Source organism: Sabethes cyaneus, chromosome 1, assembly GCF_943734655.1.
Source record: "Sabethes cyaneus chromosome 1, idSabCyanKW18_F2, whole genome shotgun sequence".
NCBI classification, from domain to species: Eukaryota; Metazoa; Arthropoda; class Insecta; order Diptera; family Culicidae; genus Sabethes; species Sabethes cyaneus.
In genome coordinates, this window is record NC_071353.1 from 126,321,999 (window position 1) to 126,341,155 (window position 19,157).

At 38.1% G+C, this 19,157-nt stretch overlaps 1 protein-coding gene across 1 annotated transcript in view; it reads left to right on the plus strand.

Annotated features, from left to right (window-relative positions):
• Positions 1-19,157, plus strand: part of LOC128740429 (netrin-A-like) — a 142,216-nt gene that overhangs the window by 50,890 nt on the left and 72,169 nt on the right. Inside the window, exon 2 of the mRNA XM_053835972.1 lies at positions 404-592. Coding sequence (XP_053691947.1) covers positions 404-592 — 189 coding nt within the window. The remainder of the gene's footprint in view (positions 1-403; positions 593-19,157) is intronic.

Below are 19,157 nucleotides of genomic sequence, written 5' to 3' on the forward strand. Positions count from 1 at the left end.
CATTGGACCACTGTTGCACATCAGTTTCATTGTTCAGATCACCGCTTCATAATAAATATCAACAAAAACGAGATAAACAAAAAACAGAAGGAAACTGCCAGGAAATAACAAATTTTTCATAACCTACGTCGATTTCTCTTCACGGCAGCGCCACCGGCGCTACCGCTCCCTACTGCCTACTGTGTGAAGAACAGGGAATATTTTCACAAACATCCGCAGGGGTTGTAGGCGTTCCATTTCCTTCATTTCCTTTGTCAGATTTTATGATCTGCAGCCCCTTCTCCTTGGCCAGCACCCAGCAGCGTGTGCCGGCGTCACTCAATCAGTTAGGTACCTACCTAGTATAAGTATAAGCAATCACACTCTACATTTCAGTATATTTTTTTTTTTCTTTCGTGTGCAGTGTGCAATTGCAATGGACACGCGCGTCGCTGCCGGTTCAACATGGAACTGTTCAAGATGTCCGGCCGCATTTCGGGTGGTGTCTGTCTCAACTGTCGGCACGCGACCACCGGCAGGCACTGTCACTACTGCCGCGAGGGCTACTATCGGGACGCAACGAAGCCGGTAACCCACCGGAAGGTGTGCAAACGTAAGTAAAATCTGGAAAGAAAATCTGTTTATTTTCCAACGCATGTTTTGTCAGTACGGATTATAAATCATGCATAGAGAATAACTCATTCAAAGTGGGGTAATTCTACTTTAATTACTTTTCGTTGTATTATCACTGTAAGGGATAGCACAGTAATTTTCAATGATTGAAACTTATTGTTTTCTATTCAGTCAGCCCGTTCAAAGAGTGGCAATTAGAGTATTATTTTGGGCATCTCGCTGTAACTTAGAACTAGATATAAACACTTGAATTAGGTTAAAAATTACGCACTTTCGGGTTCGGGTTTAAAATCGAAGTAAAAATTAGACTAGAAATTAGACATGGATCTAGACCAGAAATTTGAAGTTGGACTTGACATAGGGCACTTTAATATGGGTAAGGGCGCGAAACTAGATACGTAGTTTTACTTGAAATTAGCACTGACATATTTCTTCTCACTCTCTCACACGTTTTAACGCTCTTTTGTCCCTTTTTTCAATTTCGTTTTTTTCTCTTTGTTCCATTTTTCCCTTGTTTTCAGTAACGTTTTCCTGGTATTTGCTCGTATTTTTCCTCTTTTTCCTTTTTTTCCTTTTTTCTACCCTTGTTTTCTGTTTCATGTTCTATTTTTCTTCGCTTCCTGTCCCATTTTTTTCTTATTTTCAATCCTGTTTAACCCATTTTCCGTATTTTATCATTCTTTTTTCCACTTTTCCTTTTTTCCAGTTTTCTTTTTTTTATAACTCTCCTCCTTCGTATTTCGTCTTTGTCTGTTCTGTTCTTCCCCTTTCAAATGCCCCGTATTATGTTTCTTTTCTGTCACAATTATTATGTTTTTGGTTCCCTTTTATTTTTCTGCTGTTCGATTTTTTTGTATCTGCCATTTTGCGTCTTGTTCTCTCCAGTTCTACCATTTTCACTGGTTCGTTTTCCTATTTTTTGTTTCTAGTTTTGTCCCGTTTTCTCATTTTATTAACTCTTATATCACGTTTTACCTCTTGTTCCCATTTCATTTATCGGTTCATTTTTTTCTTTCTCTATGCGTCTTTTCCCTTTTGGGTCTCTTTTCCTTGCTTTCTGTTTCGTTTTTCTTTTCTAGTAGTGTTTCCCACATTTTCAGTTATTTTTTTTCTTTTTCTGTCAATTGTCACGTTGTTTCTCCGGTTCTCTCTCGTCGTTACTTTTTTACCCGCTTTTCCTATTTCTCTTCTTTTCCTCTTATTATTTATTTATTTATTTTATTTATTTTATTTTTTCTTTTTTCGTTTTCCTTATCGTTTTTTCCGTCTTTTCATTTCACTTGTCTTCTTTTCTCTTCCGGAGAGGGAGAAAGAGAACTTTTTCTGTCCAGTCGCTACTTTTTTACCTAATTTTCCCATTTCTTTCTGGTTTTCTTTTTATCCACACTTTTCTCGTTTTATTCATTAGACATTAAATTGGACTTGAATTTGGATAAGATCACGAAATCAGATACAAAGATACGAAGTACCCTAACCCTCTAACGTAAAAACGATGCGATCGAGCAAATGATTACTTTATCATGAAAGTACACTCAAAAGAAGCTCGACTGTTGATTTTCATGGGAAAATAATTATCTGGAGGACCGCTAGGTATGAAATAGTCCAATTTCTCGTTTTAGCCTTATATTTTTTCAGTTCAATTATATCACAAAATTGAAAAAAAGCATATATATTACTAATAGGAAAAATTTGAGATCGAACATTCTGTTCTAGGTGTCCTTTTTCTTCAAACGTAAAAAAGGGAATACTCGCACCATTATTTTTTTTCCAAATTTTTCGGAATTCTTGTTTTTGAAATATGATAACTTTTGAACGCATGATCAGAATGTTGTGATGCTAGTATCAACATGTCAGGAAATCTGTTCTGAACATATTTCTCATATTGTCAATTCAAGACAAATTTCGTATGTGGCTCTGGAGCTCCAAAAGCGAAGGCCGTCTACAGACGGTCTTACCCGTTAGAGGGTTAAATTAGTTCAGACATTTTTTTGTCTTACTCTCGTTTTGCCACTTTTCTGTTCCTTGTTTTCTATTTTCCAGTCCCGTTTTCTTTTTTTTATACCGTTTTTTTTTCTTTTCTGTAGCGTATACTTGTATTTTATTCTCACTTATTTTTCCTTCCGATTTTCCTTTTTTACACTCAGTGTATTCTTTTTTCCAATCCGTGTTTTCAGTTTCATTGTTCAATTTTTCTTCGTATTTTGTCCCATTTTTTTATTTTCAATCCTGCTCTCCGAGTTTCCTATCCCAAGTAACAAGCCTAAGGCCGCTTGGTTTTATTTCATGTAGACTATTAGTCGGATGAATTACTTTATAATAAATAAATAAATAAATTTGTATTTTATAAACGATCTATTGCGGTGCTAATCACCTCTGGTTTTGTCATGGTATTGCGCAATACCAAGATGATACGAGTCAAAACTACTTCTAGGTAACTATAAAACTACAATAAAACTGTCAATAAATCAAATTTGTTGTGGTTACTTATATTACCACGATAAAACTAGTTGGCGCCACGTCTCTTATAAACTTATTATACGTGAGGCATAGCAATACAATATGGCGCACCAATGAAAATTGATTTTATTTCGTTGGCTTGTCAAACCGCTATAAATCTGTTAGTTTTATGGAGCAATTAAAACAGTAACACCAATCTAATTAATTGGTGCTATTTTAAAAAATATTACAGTTCAACACCGAAATCGTTTTTTGCCATATTCTAGCACAAAAGTACAAGCAAAAATTCAAAGCAAGGTGTGTTACAGACAGAAAGTTATTATTAATCGGTTTTCATGTCACAGGAAGCAACTAAAATCATTTTGCTGGAAATTGAGATTGTTTGATTGAATATATTTATTTTGTTAAAACGACCTGTTTCCGAAAATTAGAAAATTTCGATGTGATTTCATCCACCATATCTATAGGCACTATAAAATTTATTGCGCATATGCTGCAAACCAACGGAGACTGCAGAAAATTTATTAATTATTCTATAAGATATATCATTCTAGTCGCTATCAACCAAATCGATTAGGATGATCTGACAGTAAAACTTTAACCTTTTCTGCTCACGGATGCATTTTAACAAGCTAACAAGGCCGGCGGACTGATTTAGCTTATTACCAGTGCAAGCTATATGCTTTATAGCTATGTAGTGAAAAACTTCATTAAATTATGGCTTCATTAAGAAAGCTGTCAAGCAGCGAGAAGTTCTGGTGGAACCCATAGTTTTATTAGCGGTTGTCATTGGTAATGAAAATCACCAGAGAAACGTAATAAAACTTAGAATTGTTACTTGTGTCTGTATCTCCCGTTTTTCGTCTTTTTCTTTCTAGTTTCACCTTTTTCTTTAGTACATTTTTCCAGTTTTTCGTTTTTTTTTTATTCTTTGTGCCCCGTTTTCCCATCTCATTCCCCATTTATATCCCAGTTTACCCTATTTTTCCCATTTTCCCTGTGTCCTCCTTCGGTTTCCTTTTAGTTTCTCTTGCTTTCTGTTTCGTTTTCCCTTTTATGTCGTGTTTTCCCTCTTTTGCTTTCTTCTTCTCTCAACTTTTCTGTCATTTTTGTTCTGTTTCTGTCCCGTCTTCCCTCTATTTGTCTCGTTGTCCTTCCATTTATCTCTCGTTGTTCCTTTTTTGTCCGCTGTTTTCAATATCTCTTTTTTCCTCTTATGTCTTATGCTATGTCATGCTTTTCCACCGTTTCTATCACTTTCTGTTCTCCGTTTCATTGTTTTACTCCATTTCACCTCTTGCTCCTCATTACTCCTCCTCCATTACTGCTTTTTCTGTACTCGTTTCCCAACTTTTCAGCTTATTTTCAGCTAAGGTGAAAATCTTTTCTTTTGCTACTTATCTATCCCATTTTATGTTTTCTTTTGCTCCGTTTTTCTCCATTTCTGTACAGTTTGTAGTCTTTTTCTTTTGTTTTCGTTATCATTTTGCTTCTTTTTTCATTTTTGTTCTTTTCTCTTCCGAAGAGGCAAAGAAGTAACTTTTCCATTCCAGTCCAGTCTCTTCTTTTTTACCGCTTTTTCAATTTTTTCCCGTTTTCTTCTTATCCACATTTTGCTCTTTTGGACATTGGACATTAGACTTGAATACGAACACGAAATTAGAAGTTTTACTTGAAATTACCATTGACATATCTTGTTTCACATTATTACCCGTTCTGTTCTATTCCATTGTACTATTCTTCTGTTCTGTTCTATTTTCTCTTTCTCAATAACATTTTCTTTCCCTTTGTTCTGGTTTTTCTTATTTTCTGTAGTTTTCTTAATTTTTTCTTTAATTTTTCTTCTTGCCTCATGTCTTTTTCTCATTCTTCACGTTCTTTTCTCACTTCTTTTATTTTATTTCTGCCCGTGTTTTCTGTTTTATTGTTCCATTTTTCTTCCTTTTCTGTTTCATGTTTTCTTATTTTCAATCCTGTTTTACCCGTGTCCGTATTTTGTCTTTCTTTTTGCTCATTTTCCCATTTTCACTGTTAATATTTTTCTACTCTCATCTTTCCCATATGTCGTCTTCGTCTGTTCCCTTTTGCCTCCTTTAGATGCCCCGGTTCCCCGTGTCCGTATTTTGTCTTTCTTTTTGCTCATTTTCCCATTTTCACTGTTAATATTTTTCTACTCTCATCTTTCCCATATTTCGTCTTCGTCTGTTCCCTTTTGCCTCCTTTAGATGCCCCGGTTATTTTCTTTTATGTCACATTTAGTTTGTTATTAGCTCCCTGTTTTGTGTTTTTTGTCTTTCTCTACGGTTTTACCTTTTTCTTTGGATTTTTTTTTCTGTTGCTCGTATCTATTTTTTCCCATCCCATCCCCTTTTCCCGTCCCATTTCTCTTTTATATCCTGTTACCTTTCTTCACATTTCCTCGTTCTCCCCGTTTCATATAACGGTCTTCTTTTTTTGTCCTCTCGCTGCACATCTTTTCCCTTTTGGTTTCACTTGCTTTCTTTTCCTTTCTTGTCTTGTTTTCCCTCTTTTTCTCTCGTTCGTTCTCTCACCTTTTCTGCCATTTTTTTAACTCTTTCTGTCCCGTCTTCCATCTATTTGTCTCATTCTCTCTCTCTCTCTCACTCTCTCTCTCTCTCTCTCTCTCTCGTTGATCCTTGCTCGCCAGCTGTTTCCTCTTTCTTTACTTTTCCAATTATTATGACCTGCTTTTTTTCCTTTTCTGTCACGTTCTGTTTTCTGTATTATCCTGTTTACTTAAGTTTTCTCGCCATTTCCCTCTCAATTTTTCTCGCCATTTCCCTCTTGTTTTGCTCTCGTTTTTCGATTTTCATGTCGCCATATTGTTTATTTTTTTCCCTCATTTCTATCCCGGTGGTTCTCCTCTATTGCTGAGGTTTTCCCCTTTTGTAGTTTTCTTCATCGTTTTTACTTCTGTTCTTTCATTTTTCTTCTTTTCTCATTTTTTAAGCTCATTTTCTCATTTTTCTTCCGTTTTCTTTTTACTCGCATATTTCCCTTTTTTCGTATCCCGGTTTCCCTCCCATTTCGTCACGATTTTGCTTTTGTTTTTCTTTTTTTAATCAGCTTCTCTCCATCGTTCTTTCTTTTTTATCCCATTAGTCTAGTTTTTGTCACGTTTGGTGTTTTTTTTCTCCCGAAGCAACAATAGACGGACTACCTCTAAATTCATCGATTATCCATCTATGAATGTGCAAAGAAAATTTACTTACATTTTCATAAGAAACATTCCCCAAAATTTTTTGTTGATTCTTATGAACCAAACATTATTGGGGGATGCCAGCATGCAATAGAGAGGAAGAAAATTGCTTGGAAAAATTATCTGAGTATACTAGGGAGAATTTAGCCTAATAACGACGAGCAAGGAAACAGTTGACCACGATCCTGAGGAGTAAACAGCGCCAAAAGGAGGACAAAAATCGTAAAGAATTAGAACAGCAATTCCGAGCTAATGACATTCACAAGTTTTCCGAGAAGGTGAACGACACTCGTAAGGGCTACACACCGAAACCTGTCATGTGTAGGGACGAGCGAAGAAATCTCACAACAAACAAGCGCAAGGCGGTCAACAGGTAGAAGAAGTTCTTCAATGAGGTTGCAGAAGGAATAGGAACGGAAGTAAATCTAGGAGTGCTCATGGATAGTAAAATCACAACGCCTAATCTGCAAGAAGTCAAACTAGAAATCGAGCTTCTAAAGACCAACAAAGCCGCTGGAAAGGAACTCCTACCGCCAGAGCTTTATAAACATGGCCGAGAAACCCTGGCAACTCTACACTGGGTTATTTCTAAGATTTTGGGAAGAGGATCTGTACCGGAGAAACAGATGGAAGGAGTGGTTAGTTCCAACTACGCATAACGCTAGTAAACCGTAAACGCCGGCTACAAGATGCTCTCACAGATCCTGTCGCCGCACCGTGGGATGAAACCCAAATCTAGGTGGACAAAAGTATTTACGCTAAATCCGGTAGTCCTAGGTATATAGTATGTTCGGAGTAAATTTGTTATTTTAACTTCCATATTTTTTGGTGTATATAACATTAGGGTGACCATCATAGTAAGCGAGTACAAAATACAAACTTTTTTATGGCTTAAGTTAGCTGAATAAAATGTTCAGCAAACTTAAAGAACATTAAATTTTAAGTAACTTTGCCAAATAAATTAAAGTTCTATCTCTTATGGTAGATGGGCTGGAGCTATTTAATGTTTTTTGGTCGGGGTGGACCTAAAAAATCCGTTTTTTCTTTATATCTTCTTTCGTGTTTATTTCTCACAAATCATGCCTTCTGAGCACATTCACACTCATGGAAAACGCATATTTTGTTAAAAATATGGTTTTTTCAAATGTCAATAACGTAAAAACTGCTCAAAAGCAGCAAATGAAATTTTGTATAAATGTTTAGTAATATATTGGCCTCCAAAATTAATTGAGATCACATCGGTCCAGCTCGGCCCTTTTTTTCTAGACCGAATTGAATATTGAAGTAAAAATTACCGTTTTACTTACCAAAATCACAATTTTTACGTAAATAGAATGCATTAGAAAAGCGAAAATAAATCTAAATGGTCTGGAATCTCCAGACGGACTTCATGGGGCTAGGCGCAACTACGGTACAGATTATTACCATTTGGCAGATGTAGCAGAAATGTCGGGAGTACAATGTGCTCACGCATCACATCTTTATTGATTTCAACGCAGCATACGATACAGTCGATCGAGCCAGCTATAGCAGATCAGAGCTACATTGGATCGAGTGATGTGTTTCGTGCGCATCTCGGAGACACTCTGGAGTCCCTTCAAGGCGCGGCGAGGGTTGAGACAAGGTGATAATTTATCCTGCATGCTGTTCAACATTGCACTTGAGGGGGTGATCCGACGAACGAGCATCAAAACGAGAGGTGCGATTTTTACCAAGGGTAGCCAACTTCTAGGCTTTGCAGATGACTTCGATATCATAGCCGGGAACTTTGCGACGGCGGAGGCAATCTACGCCAGACTGAAAACAGAATCTAGGTGATTTGGGCTAAAAATAAATGCATCGAAGACCAAATACATGAAAGTAAGAGGCTCGAAGGAAACAAACGTGGTAACCGTTGACGGCGACGAACTAGATAAACCGTTGACGGCAACGAAGGATAGATAAATTCGTGTATTTGGTATCACTGGTGACCGCGAACAACAACCCTTCGCAAAATGCTACGATTAAGAAGCATACGCCGATGTACGAAACTGACGATGTACAAAACCCTTTTTAGTCCAGTGGTTCTTAATGGACTTGAAGCCGTGACGCTGCTCACGGACTACACACGCACCCTTGCAGTGTTCGAGTGGAAGGTAATGCGGACGATGTTTGACGGAGCACAAACTGAAAGTCGAGGGTGGTGGAGATATATGAATCACGAGCTACAGGCACTGCTTGGAGAGATTTCCGTCATACACCTGGCGAAAGATAGGAGGTTACGGTGGGTCGAACACGTCGTAAAGATGCCGGACGACAGTGCGACGAAAACAACTCTCTTCAACAACCACACCACCACCATAAATTTCAAAAAATTTATATCTGATAGAACATAATTTGTGTCTTTTCTTTGGAGTTTTCCCCCATCACTTAACTTAAAAATGGATTTGAAATTTAAAATGCTGATGATTCGAAATCGGACTTTCGAACTTGAAAGGATTTAAAATTGGACCTGAAATTGTACTTGAAGCTGGGTTTAAACGTTGTTTGCAATTGGACTTGAAATTAGAATTGAAATAGGTTACAGAAATTATTTTATTTAAGTTTAAATTATAAAGAGAAAGAAGGTGGAACACGTTCCCTGGGAGATACACCAGCGGATTTAAGCTTACAAGTAGAATTGTCTGAAAAGCAGAACCGAACTGAAGAAAACTCATTGATTCCAGCATGCAAAGGAAACCTTTTTGGACAAGAATACATTACCTTTATCTTAATTCAAGTGACAGCTGATAAAAAAAATGAAAAGATGTTGAAGAGCATTTACACTGAATCAAGAAGCTATTGAAAGTCGTATTAAATTTCCAGCTAGTAGAAAATATTCCTCGTCAATTTTTGTCGCATATAGAATTGTTTTTGTTATTCTACCGCTCGCGATAATATTTCAGGATGATGGAGGAAACAATGGCAATAATGGTGTCATGGCTAAGTTCATTAAAAGTGGAGTGTTTCACTTGTTTCAAAAAGCAGAGCATGAACGAAACTCAGACATCTATTCTGTTTTCAAAGCTCCCTGGTCGGTCAAGGTTAGCTCGAATGCTCCATATAATTAGTGGATGAAACTAGGGGTTGCATCGAATTTCGAAAAGTGCTTATGATTTCAAATCGCCCCAGATTTTCATTCCACCAGTGTAAAAAAACAAACATTGCATTCGCTCAGGCATTTTCATGTGACATGGCAGTTTGCAATCCTAATTGGTTTGCTCTAAATTTTCGTCAAAAATTATTCAAGACCCTTAACACTGATGCAAGGTTCAGGTGGAAACAAATTATTGGTTCATAAATTAAGAACCACTTTCTCGACTCGATCAATTTCCGATCCGCCGGTGTGTCGTAACTGTCGTCGGCATAATTGCACTTTAATTTTACATAATAAATCGAACGCAATCTGTTATTACGGAATTAGTCGTAAAAGCATAACTGTTTTACGTCCAACAACTTTGTCTATGTTTAGTCGCTGTTTCGGCCACCACACCTAGCCTGGGTGGAACATGTGCTTTTCTACCTTTGCTTCGGTGTAGAGTAACCGCATACGCGATCATTAACGAGTAAATATCTCCCCAACCAACCCAACAGTCAACAGTCAAGTTCAAAGGAGCGCAAAAAGGCTAATTATTCTGGTCTATAAATCAGTCGGTTATTTTCCGAGCTTCAAACCAGCGCGTACCTATAATAATTATTCTCTGGGCAGCTTTTTTTTTTGCTTCTCTAATTGCCGAAGGTACAAACGAACGAAAAGTAACGACTTGAAGCGCGCAGATACGGCCTGAACTAGCTGCCAAGTGCCACCACGTCGATGAGAGTACTTATTGAGTGTACCTTGAGGCCGCAAAGATTTACGGCCGAAAGGAGACACCGCGTCTTTCAGCACGGGTATGTGAAATGCGACCGGCCGGCGGCTCGTTTCGATGAGAAGGAGGAGGTCAGGTAGATCTATGAAAGGTCCCCTGGTGAATAGTTAGGACCTCACCCGAGTACACCGTTAGCCGGCGTTGGGAACTAGGACCAAAGTTGCTACTAAGTATCTCTAAACATCGACCGAATGTTGGTGGAATTTTAAATCCCTTCGTAACATACGGTGTTCATTCAACTTGTTGAAAGCGGCAGTCATTAAAATGCCAAATCGCGTAGGAAAAGTCATAAGTCTAATTCAAAAATTGCTGCCACGCAATTCCATTAGTAATATTTGCCATCATGCAAACGGCAAAGATGCAGCATCCAGAATCAGAGCAGAGCCAGCCTGTTGGCAGTAAAACTGATGAGCAGATAATTTCACACTTAATACCGATGAGTTATGACTACTGTGCACATGGATCTGCGATTGAAATCGAGTGGCAACTGCAACTGCACTTCGCAATGTTTATGATTCATCTCCATTAGATCCAATTGAAATAAATCACGATGGAGACGCTCGGTGTCTCTCCGAGGGCAATAAAACCGTGCGGTTTATTATTATCCGTTTAGTGGAATTATGATTGGGCTATAATTAAAGATAGTTACAGGCGGCAGAAACCATTCCGGAAAAAACATTGAAAATTTTATATTGTTTACTTAGGTCGAACACTCGTCGACGTGGGGCACATTTAATCCCGTTTTAGAGCCGCGCGCCACACGCGCCCTTTCGGTGTCAAACCCGGTGGGACCCTCGAAGCGTTCATAATTCCTCCCTGTTGCTCGTGACTGGTACATTTTTACGACTATCTACCCATCAAGTATGACCTTTCACAAGTGTGCTCAGCGAGGAGCTGTGCGTCCGCCCTACACTGTATCGTGTTTGAGCTTAAATGAAATTTCATCAACCGCAATGAGCTTGCAAATATCAAATGATCAACCGCAGGCACTACGGACGCAACGGAATGAAGCACACGGGGCAGATTTCACCGCCATGCTCATTTTCGTGCGCCATCGGGCACGCAAACCACGACAGAAGCTGCCTGGCTGGCAAGCTGGCTGGCTGGCAGCCGGATTGATAGCATAGGAACGAGGATATCCGCTGGGGATTTCTTCTCACTAGTTGATAAGCTGTTCGGCTCCCGCAGTCGGCAAGAGCAAACCCGGCAGGCAAATGGTTTGCAGGGTTGTTTCCTCCCAACTTCGTTTCGAAGCTGGGACGAGAACAGCTGTACATGCTCATTATCATCGCCATTCTTGACGTGTAAAACAACCCTGAAATGAATACGACCAGGACGACGATGACGATGAACGTAAGTGTACCTCAGTGTTGTATTACACCTCTGCAGACCAAAACAGGTTGATATGATAGCGAATGCGAATGAGAAGCGTGCGTATCATTCGGGATGAGCTTCGTCATTTTCGTTAGTCCCCGGCGACGGACAACCATCTGTTTGAGTTTTCCCAGTGAAGTGAAAACGCAGGAAGGATATTTAATAATTTATAGCTGGTATTTTTAATGCACCGTTTTTATTTCTCCCGATGGGTGTGCTGTGCAGGCAGGTTGGTAAGAATTCTGTTTGCAAGTTCTCAAAGGGTATCCTGTCGTATTATTTCGTTTCGCTTCGCAGGGTTGAAGGCTAAATCGTTTGATGGAATCAAAATTTTTACGATCGCATAAAAGGGCAACGTTAAACTGAAAGTCCCTTCCGGGGTATGGAGGTTGTTTTTTTTTTCATTTCCTGTATGAAATTATATTCGTATACTGATTGAAGTCAAGAAAAGCTCCGTTAACCTCTAGTATAAGATAAACTGTTTCTCTTGCAGCGAAATCTTAACATGATTTCTTGTTGCAGATGTGCGTTTTCCATAAATGAAAAAGAAAATCAACAATGAACGTTTCAGTCAACAGTTATACTGAGACGCGGTCAATGTTTCAACATGTTTAGGAAGATCCTTGAAAATTTAAACTACACACTACGTCTTCGTTTACTACATTGTCATTTAGATTTATTAAAAAACACTATTTACGCATCGCAAAAATCACTAAATGATAACTTTTCTGTTATTAAATATATGTTGTCTGAACTTAGGAGCTTTATCAAAAACCTTATATAATTTTATTATTCTCTTCAATAGTGGCTATATATGTCTTTCAGTTATTTCTTAGAGACCACAATATAGCCTTTTGAACTAGTTTTGTGAACCTTTCTAAATTTACTTGAAACATGCTGATTTTGCAAACCAATCATCGACTGTAGTCATAGTCAATTTATCGCTGGGAATACTAAGAATCCAGAATCCATCCCATAGATACAAAAAGACATTTTCAACAGACTAACATATGGATAAGTCATTCTGAACTGACGTAGAAAAATCAATCGCATTTATTTTCATGGCAAATCATATCTTTTCGAACGACATATTTACGGCGTACCTCAAGGTAACAACTTGGAACCTCTTCGGTTCGTATTGTTTTACAACGATATTTATTTACTGCTTTGCACTAGCTGCAAGTTGGGAGATGCTCCATTCCGTTGTTCGCTTTATTTACATTTACATTTTTGTTTTAAATTTTTATTAATACTGGTCTTCCAAGTAATCGTACAGACAGTTCTAATATATACTAATATACTAATTCTAACTTTAATAGTAGTTCTAGTCACATTATAATCAAAACAGTTAAATACAACATTAAACTCACCAAACTCGTGTTTTTAGTCTTTGGGTTTAAAATGCGATAAGGCATTAATATTAATATTTTTTTGAAACGTTGGTTCTGAAATTGAAGAAAGGACGGTAGGAGAAAGTAATAAAAAAAAATTTTGGAGTGGTGGGGAAAGAGCGGGAGGGAGAAAGGGGTTATTGGTAGCTACGCTTAAGAATTATTCGTTGTGACCCCTACCTTTTGTCCAATGCTGAAAGGTGCATGGCTCGAACCAAGCTATAATCTGAGATTATTATAAGATTATAGCCAAATTTGAAGCCACAACACCCGCCAGGGCATGTGGCTCGCTGGTACCCGTGTACCTATGAACCACAGAGGCGCTGGACAAAACGAGACTGCGCAACCCCCTTGTAAAAGTAGCGACGTATGTGGTTGGGCTATTTTTAGACACAAATTGTGCCTCTTCCTCCGTCAACTGTAGAAACCACCGACCGAGAAGTTTTAATCTAACTTGTTTTTACTGTCAGGACGACGACACTATGCAGGCCCTTACGACTTGTAAAGTACTGCGCGTGACGCTGTTCGTATGTGAGCGTGTTAGCCGTGATTCTCAGCGCGGGTTTTCGGAGAAAGGCTCCGTTCCTAATTTCAAACAAGTATTAATTAAACTCACGACAACACACATCAATAGGATTATTCCTAGCAAATAAAGTATGGTGCAATGAAAGCCTAAAGAAGTCCGCTCGTCGGGTACGCCTAGGCGGAACATTGAGTCGAAGCTGTCCTAACATCTCCGGGCTATCGACATTGTTTTCCAGGAGGTCGAATATAAATAATCGGTGCAACATACTCCTCCTAATTGCCAAAGTGGGCAGACGTATTAGAGGGCTCCGGTGTTCACAAGGAGGCAGCATTCGAAGAGCGTACCGGATGAAATTACGCTGGAAAACAAAACAAAGTTTGCTATCTAGAAGAATGGCCAAAGCACAGCATTCAACTCTCGAAGCTGTTACACGGTTGAACTTCAGGTCATCGGCAAACATACACTTAGGGGATTCCATTGTAGAGCACAAATCGTTCACGAAAAGGATAAATAGCAATGGGTCCAAATGGCTTCTTTGGGGCAAACCTGATTGCATTTCAAATGGAGGGGAACTCCATTTGCACATCATGTTTGTGATCGTCCCATGCTGCCATTCCGAGATAATATGATATAAGTAACTAAGAAACGAGATACCACGGTAGCTCGTAACGTCATGGGTACTAACTGCTTTATGGACAGTTGCAATAATATGCAGCCCTGACTTACACCAAATCGCGAGCCCAGATATAAACAAAAGCTCGTACATCCGATCATTCCGAATAATATGCCTGAAAAATCGAATAATCGTAGGATGGCGAATCTATTAATATTTATCACAAAAATACCGGCCAATTAGGTTGACAACTCCGGGCTTTCAGATTCAATTGGATTTAGAATCAAACTTAAAATTGAACTAGAAATTAGACTTGGAACTAGAGATTAGACTTGGAATGGAACTTGAAATCGGACTTGACATGAGGTATTAAATTTGGGCTTCAATTTTCGCTAATTGGGGCTAGAAGGTTTATTCCAAATTGAACTAAACATTGGACTTAAAATTTGATTTGAAATTGGACTTAAATTTGGAGTAATTTGCACTTGAAAGTTTTGTATGGAATTAAACGTGAAAACGGACTTAAAAGCAAAATTGAAGTTTTTTTTTTAAATTGGACTTGAAATTTTACTCGAAATTCGAATTGAATCAGATTTTAACCTGGACTTGAATTTGGATTTTAAATTATAGTTGAAAGTGAGCATGACATTAGATTTCCATTAATGCTCGAAATTGAACGCAAAATTGGAATAGAAAGTGCAAGGAAATTAGATTTGAATTGGACATGAGATTAGACTTGGAATTACATTTGAAATTAGACTTGAAATTGGAATTCAAATTTTACTAGAAATTGAACTTGAAATCAGTGTTAAAAATAGATAATAAAAAAGCCTTGGGTTTATCGACAGACTGCACAGTCAGTTATTAGAGTACAGGACAATTACGGGGCTAGTGCAACGATCCTACTAATTCCAGCAGCACCGCCCAGCCGAGATTCGAACATACGATGACTGGCTTATTAACCTGAATCGTGCCTCGAAGCTAACTAGGCGCTCAAAATTTGAATTTGAATTAGACTTAAAATTTGATTTAAAATCATGAAGTTTGAAATTAAAATTTGTTTTAAAATAATGGACATGAAATCGGACTTGAAGTGGAACTTAACATTGGACATTAAATTAAATTTAAATTAGGACATCGGCACGAAATTAAAAACGAAATTTTATTTGAAATTACGATTAACCAATTTCGTCTTACTCCCTCATACGTCTTATCTCATACGTTACTTCTCGTTTCCAGTCCCGTTTATCTTCTTCTCCCGTCCCGTTTTTTCTTCTTTGCAGCACCGTTTCCTTGGTTTTTGTACTCACATTTCTTCTTTTTGCTACAGTTTTTCTTTTTCTTTTTTGCTGTCCCATGTTTCCTGTTTCATTGTTTCGTTTTCCATCCCATTTTCCTTTTTTCGTTTGTAGTTTTCATTTTTTTCTACTCTCCTACGTTTTTCGTCCTCGGCTAATCCGTTTTAGGCTCTTTTAAATAACCAGATTTTCTTCTTTTCTGTCGCGTCTATTCTGTTTTTGGCTCGCTTCTTTCCCTTTGCTCTTCGGCTATCCTTTTTATCTCGTGTTTTTTGTCTTTTGCTCTACATCTTTGGTCCGTTTTCCCTGGTTTTATTTTCTCCATTCCTGTTTTCCAATTCCCATTTTTCTGTTCGATTTCTTTTTCACGTTTTCCTCGTTTCCTCTATCGCTTTTTCTTTTTCTCAATCGCTATTCTTCTTTTCCCTTTTGGTTTCCTTTGTTTTCTGCCCAGTTTCTCCTTTCTTGTCCCGTTTTCTTTCTTTTTCTTTCTCGTTTTCCTATCTTTTCTGTCACCTTTTTTTCTATTTTCTGTGCCCCCTTTCAATGCCGGCCCAGTTAGCTTCGGGGTACAATGCTGGCCTAACGCCGCGGTGCTGCTGTAGAATCAGTAGGATCTTTGCACTAGCCCCGTAATTGTCCTGTACTCTAATAATCGGCTGCCAAATATGTTGATAAAGAAGGGTCAAGTTCTTGAGGACGTTTATACCCCATGGCTTTGTTTTTGCTTTCCTCTATTTTTCTCGTGTTGCCTCCTATTTTCGTCCGTTTTTCCTTTTTTTCTGGCCGCTGCTTTCACTTTCCCTTCATTTCATGTCTTGATCTCGCACTTTTCAGTCCTAATTTTCTTCTTGTTCCAACTTTCTCCTTTTTGTAGCATTTTGTACCGTCCGATTAGGTTCGGAGTACGATGTTGGTCTAATTAGCCAGTAATCGTATGTTTTAATCTCAGTTGGGCGGTGCTGCTTATTAGAGTCAGTAGGATCGTTGCACTACCCAGGTAACCAATAAGCATTTCTAATGCAATTTAAATGCAAGCGAATAAGCATTTAAGTTGCCTTAAATGCTACTTAAATGCTATTTTGGCAAATATGCGGCTGCTTTACTTCTAGCCCTCTTATAGTGCTGACAATGCTTATTTGCAGCTAGTTACCAACAAGAAGAATTTAAATAGAATTGTGAATGCCAATTTACAACAGTTATGCAGTCAAAAGGCTGATAAACAGCAACCTGCAGTATAAAATGCCAGGGATGCTAATAAACGATTGATTTACTGCTTATACTAATGCTTATTGGTTACCTGGGTAGCTCAGTAATTGTTCTGTACTCTAATAACCGGCTGCGAAGTCTGTCGAACTCTGATAAAGAAGGGTCAAGTCCCTAAAGCTGGCAGTACAAAGTTAGCAGAACGTTTGATGCACCATTCAGTTAATTGATGCTCAATTAATGCTAATTAATGCTCCTAACGACGAATTTAATGATTCATTGTTTCAGAAGAAAAAACAATGCCCTGCTAGCTTTAGATAAAGTTAGCAGGACAATGTTCGGAAATGGCACTTCCGGTGCAGATAGAGCTACCCAAGTATGACCGTAATTTAATGCTCATTTAATACTCTAGGAAAAACATAGTTTCGGTAACTTTGATAGTCATTTTCCTTGAAAAATTGAGCGAAAAAGAATTTCCAAACATTGTCCTGTCCTGCTAACTTTATCTAAAGCTAGCAGTGCATTGCTTTTTCCTATGAAACAATGGAGCATTAAATTCATCGTTAGGAGCATTAATTAGCATCAATTGAGCATCAATTAACTGCATGGTGCAGCTAATGTTCTGCTAACTTTGTACTGCCAGTTTTAGGAACATGTCAAGTTCTTAAGGGGACATGAACGACTAAAATTTTTGAAAAAATCATTATTTTTTTATTCCAGATTTTGATTCTGCAGTCTTTTCCGCTTATTTTGATACTAAATTTATAATGATCCGACCACGGGAAGTGGCCAAAAAACGATCATGCACATGAGCATTCCAGTGCGGCGTGGAACAACCTCGACGGAATAAAACGCTGCTCCTGGAAAACCACGATTTTCAAACTTTATGTACCTTTTTCTCAGTAACTACAGAACGTATTGGAACAATTTTTTTTTTGTTTTGTTGGTAGTAGCTTCACAAAGACTTTTATAACTTTTGAGGTTTGTAAACGAAACACAGCCAGAGAAAAAAGAAAAAGAAGACAAAATTTTATTTTTTCAGGCATCTATTTTTCTTCTTTTTCGTTTTCCTTAACCTGTATTTTGTTTACGAAACTGAAAAGTTATGAAAGTCTTTACCAAGCTACTACCAACAAAATAAAAAAAAGTTTGTTCCGATACTTTGTATAGTTTCTGAGAAAAAGGTACATAAAGTTTAAAAATCATGGTTTTTCAGGAGCGGCGTGTTATTCCGTCGAGGTTGTTCTACACCGCACTGGAATGCTTATGTGTTTGATCGTTTTTTAACCACTTCCCGTGGCCGAATCATTACAAATTTGACATCAAAATAAACGGAAAAGACTGCAAAATCAAAATCTGAAATAAAAAAATAATGATTTTTTCAAAATTTTTGGTCCTTCATGTCACCTTAATGACGTTTACACCGATGGCTTTGCTTTGCTCGACATCGAACGAAATCAAACGAAATTTACCATAAATTCAACTATAGTTTAATCGATCTCGTTAAATTTCGATAAACACAAAATTTTACGAAATCTCGCACAGTCTTACTCGTCAAAGCCAGGTTTCCCTTGAAACGATTATATCGAAGTCGAGTCGAACTTACAATACAAACTTACATTACATTACAGTACAGCGATGATAAATTTTTGATTGTGGTGCGAAGTCTGCGCACACGCTGGTAGTAAATCTGTAGTGAATTGGAGGAGTTTTGCTGCGTGTCAGACACAGAGCTGGAACGGGGATTGCGTCATCGGAAAAATAACTCTAATCAATAATAATTATTGTTACGAGAGTTTTTGCACTCGTCTGGTCTGGAATTTTGCGAGTAATAGTAATATCGAGCTCAATTCCCGATCACTGGAGGCACTGGAGCACGGCTTCGAAATTCTGTCAATTCATTAGTTTATCGAGACTATAGTTCAACCACAGACAAACAGAGGAGACACTCGCGTTAATTCCATCATCCAATCAAAAACCACTCATTTTTCAAAAATGCCATGTTTCGCAGCATGGCCACACCGCGGCGCGCGAGTGTTGCTTCGAGTTTTCAGTATAAAACCATTCAAATGTAAAACCCTGCAAATGCAAGCTACTCCGCAACATGCATAACAGAGGGTGCTAGTGTGCAAGTAAAATGTGTAGGACGATGGTTTCTAAAGGATTTTCTTCTATGTGTCATGTCAGTTCGTCAGTGGTTTAATCTCCGTCCTAAAATGCCAGGTATCGCTTTAACCGAATCGAACGTAATCGATTCAAATGCCCTTGTGAAAATGCGCGGTACACCTTAAAGTTATCTAAAATGAAAGCAACGCTGGATTTGTTTTCGAAAAGATGCATTTTGAGCATTAGCATTAGCAAATTCTTCCAACTTGTTATTTTGGTCGAAAAATATGCACTTGCCCTTATTTAGTAATCAACACACGGTACACGTTGTTACATAAATTTTAGAGTTGATCTAAACAGTTATCACTCAAAAAGCTCTTCAACTGCGCAATAGTGGTACCGCTGTGATTTGAATTAGTAAACGACCTACTAATGATCGATCCACGTAGCCCACAAGAGCAATAAAC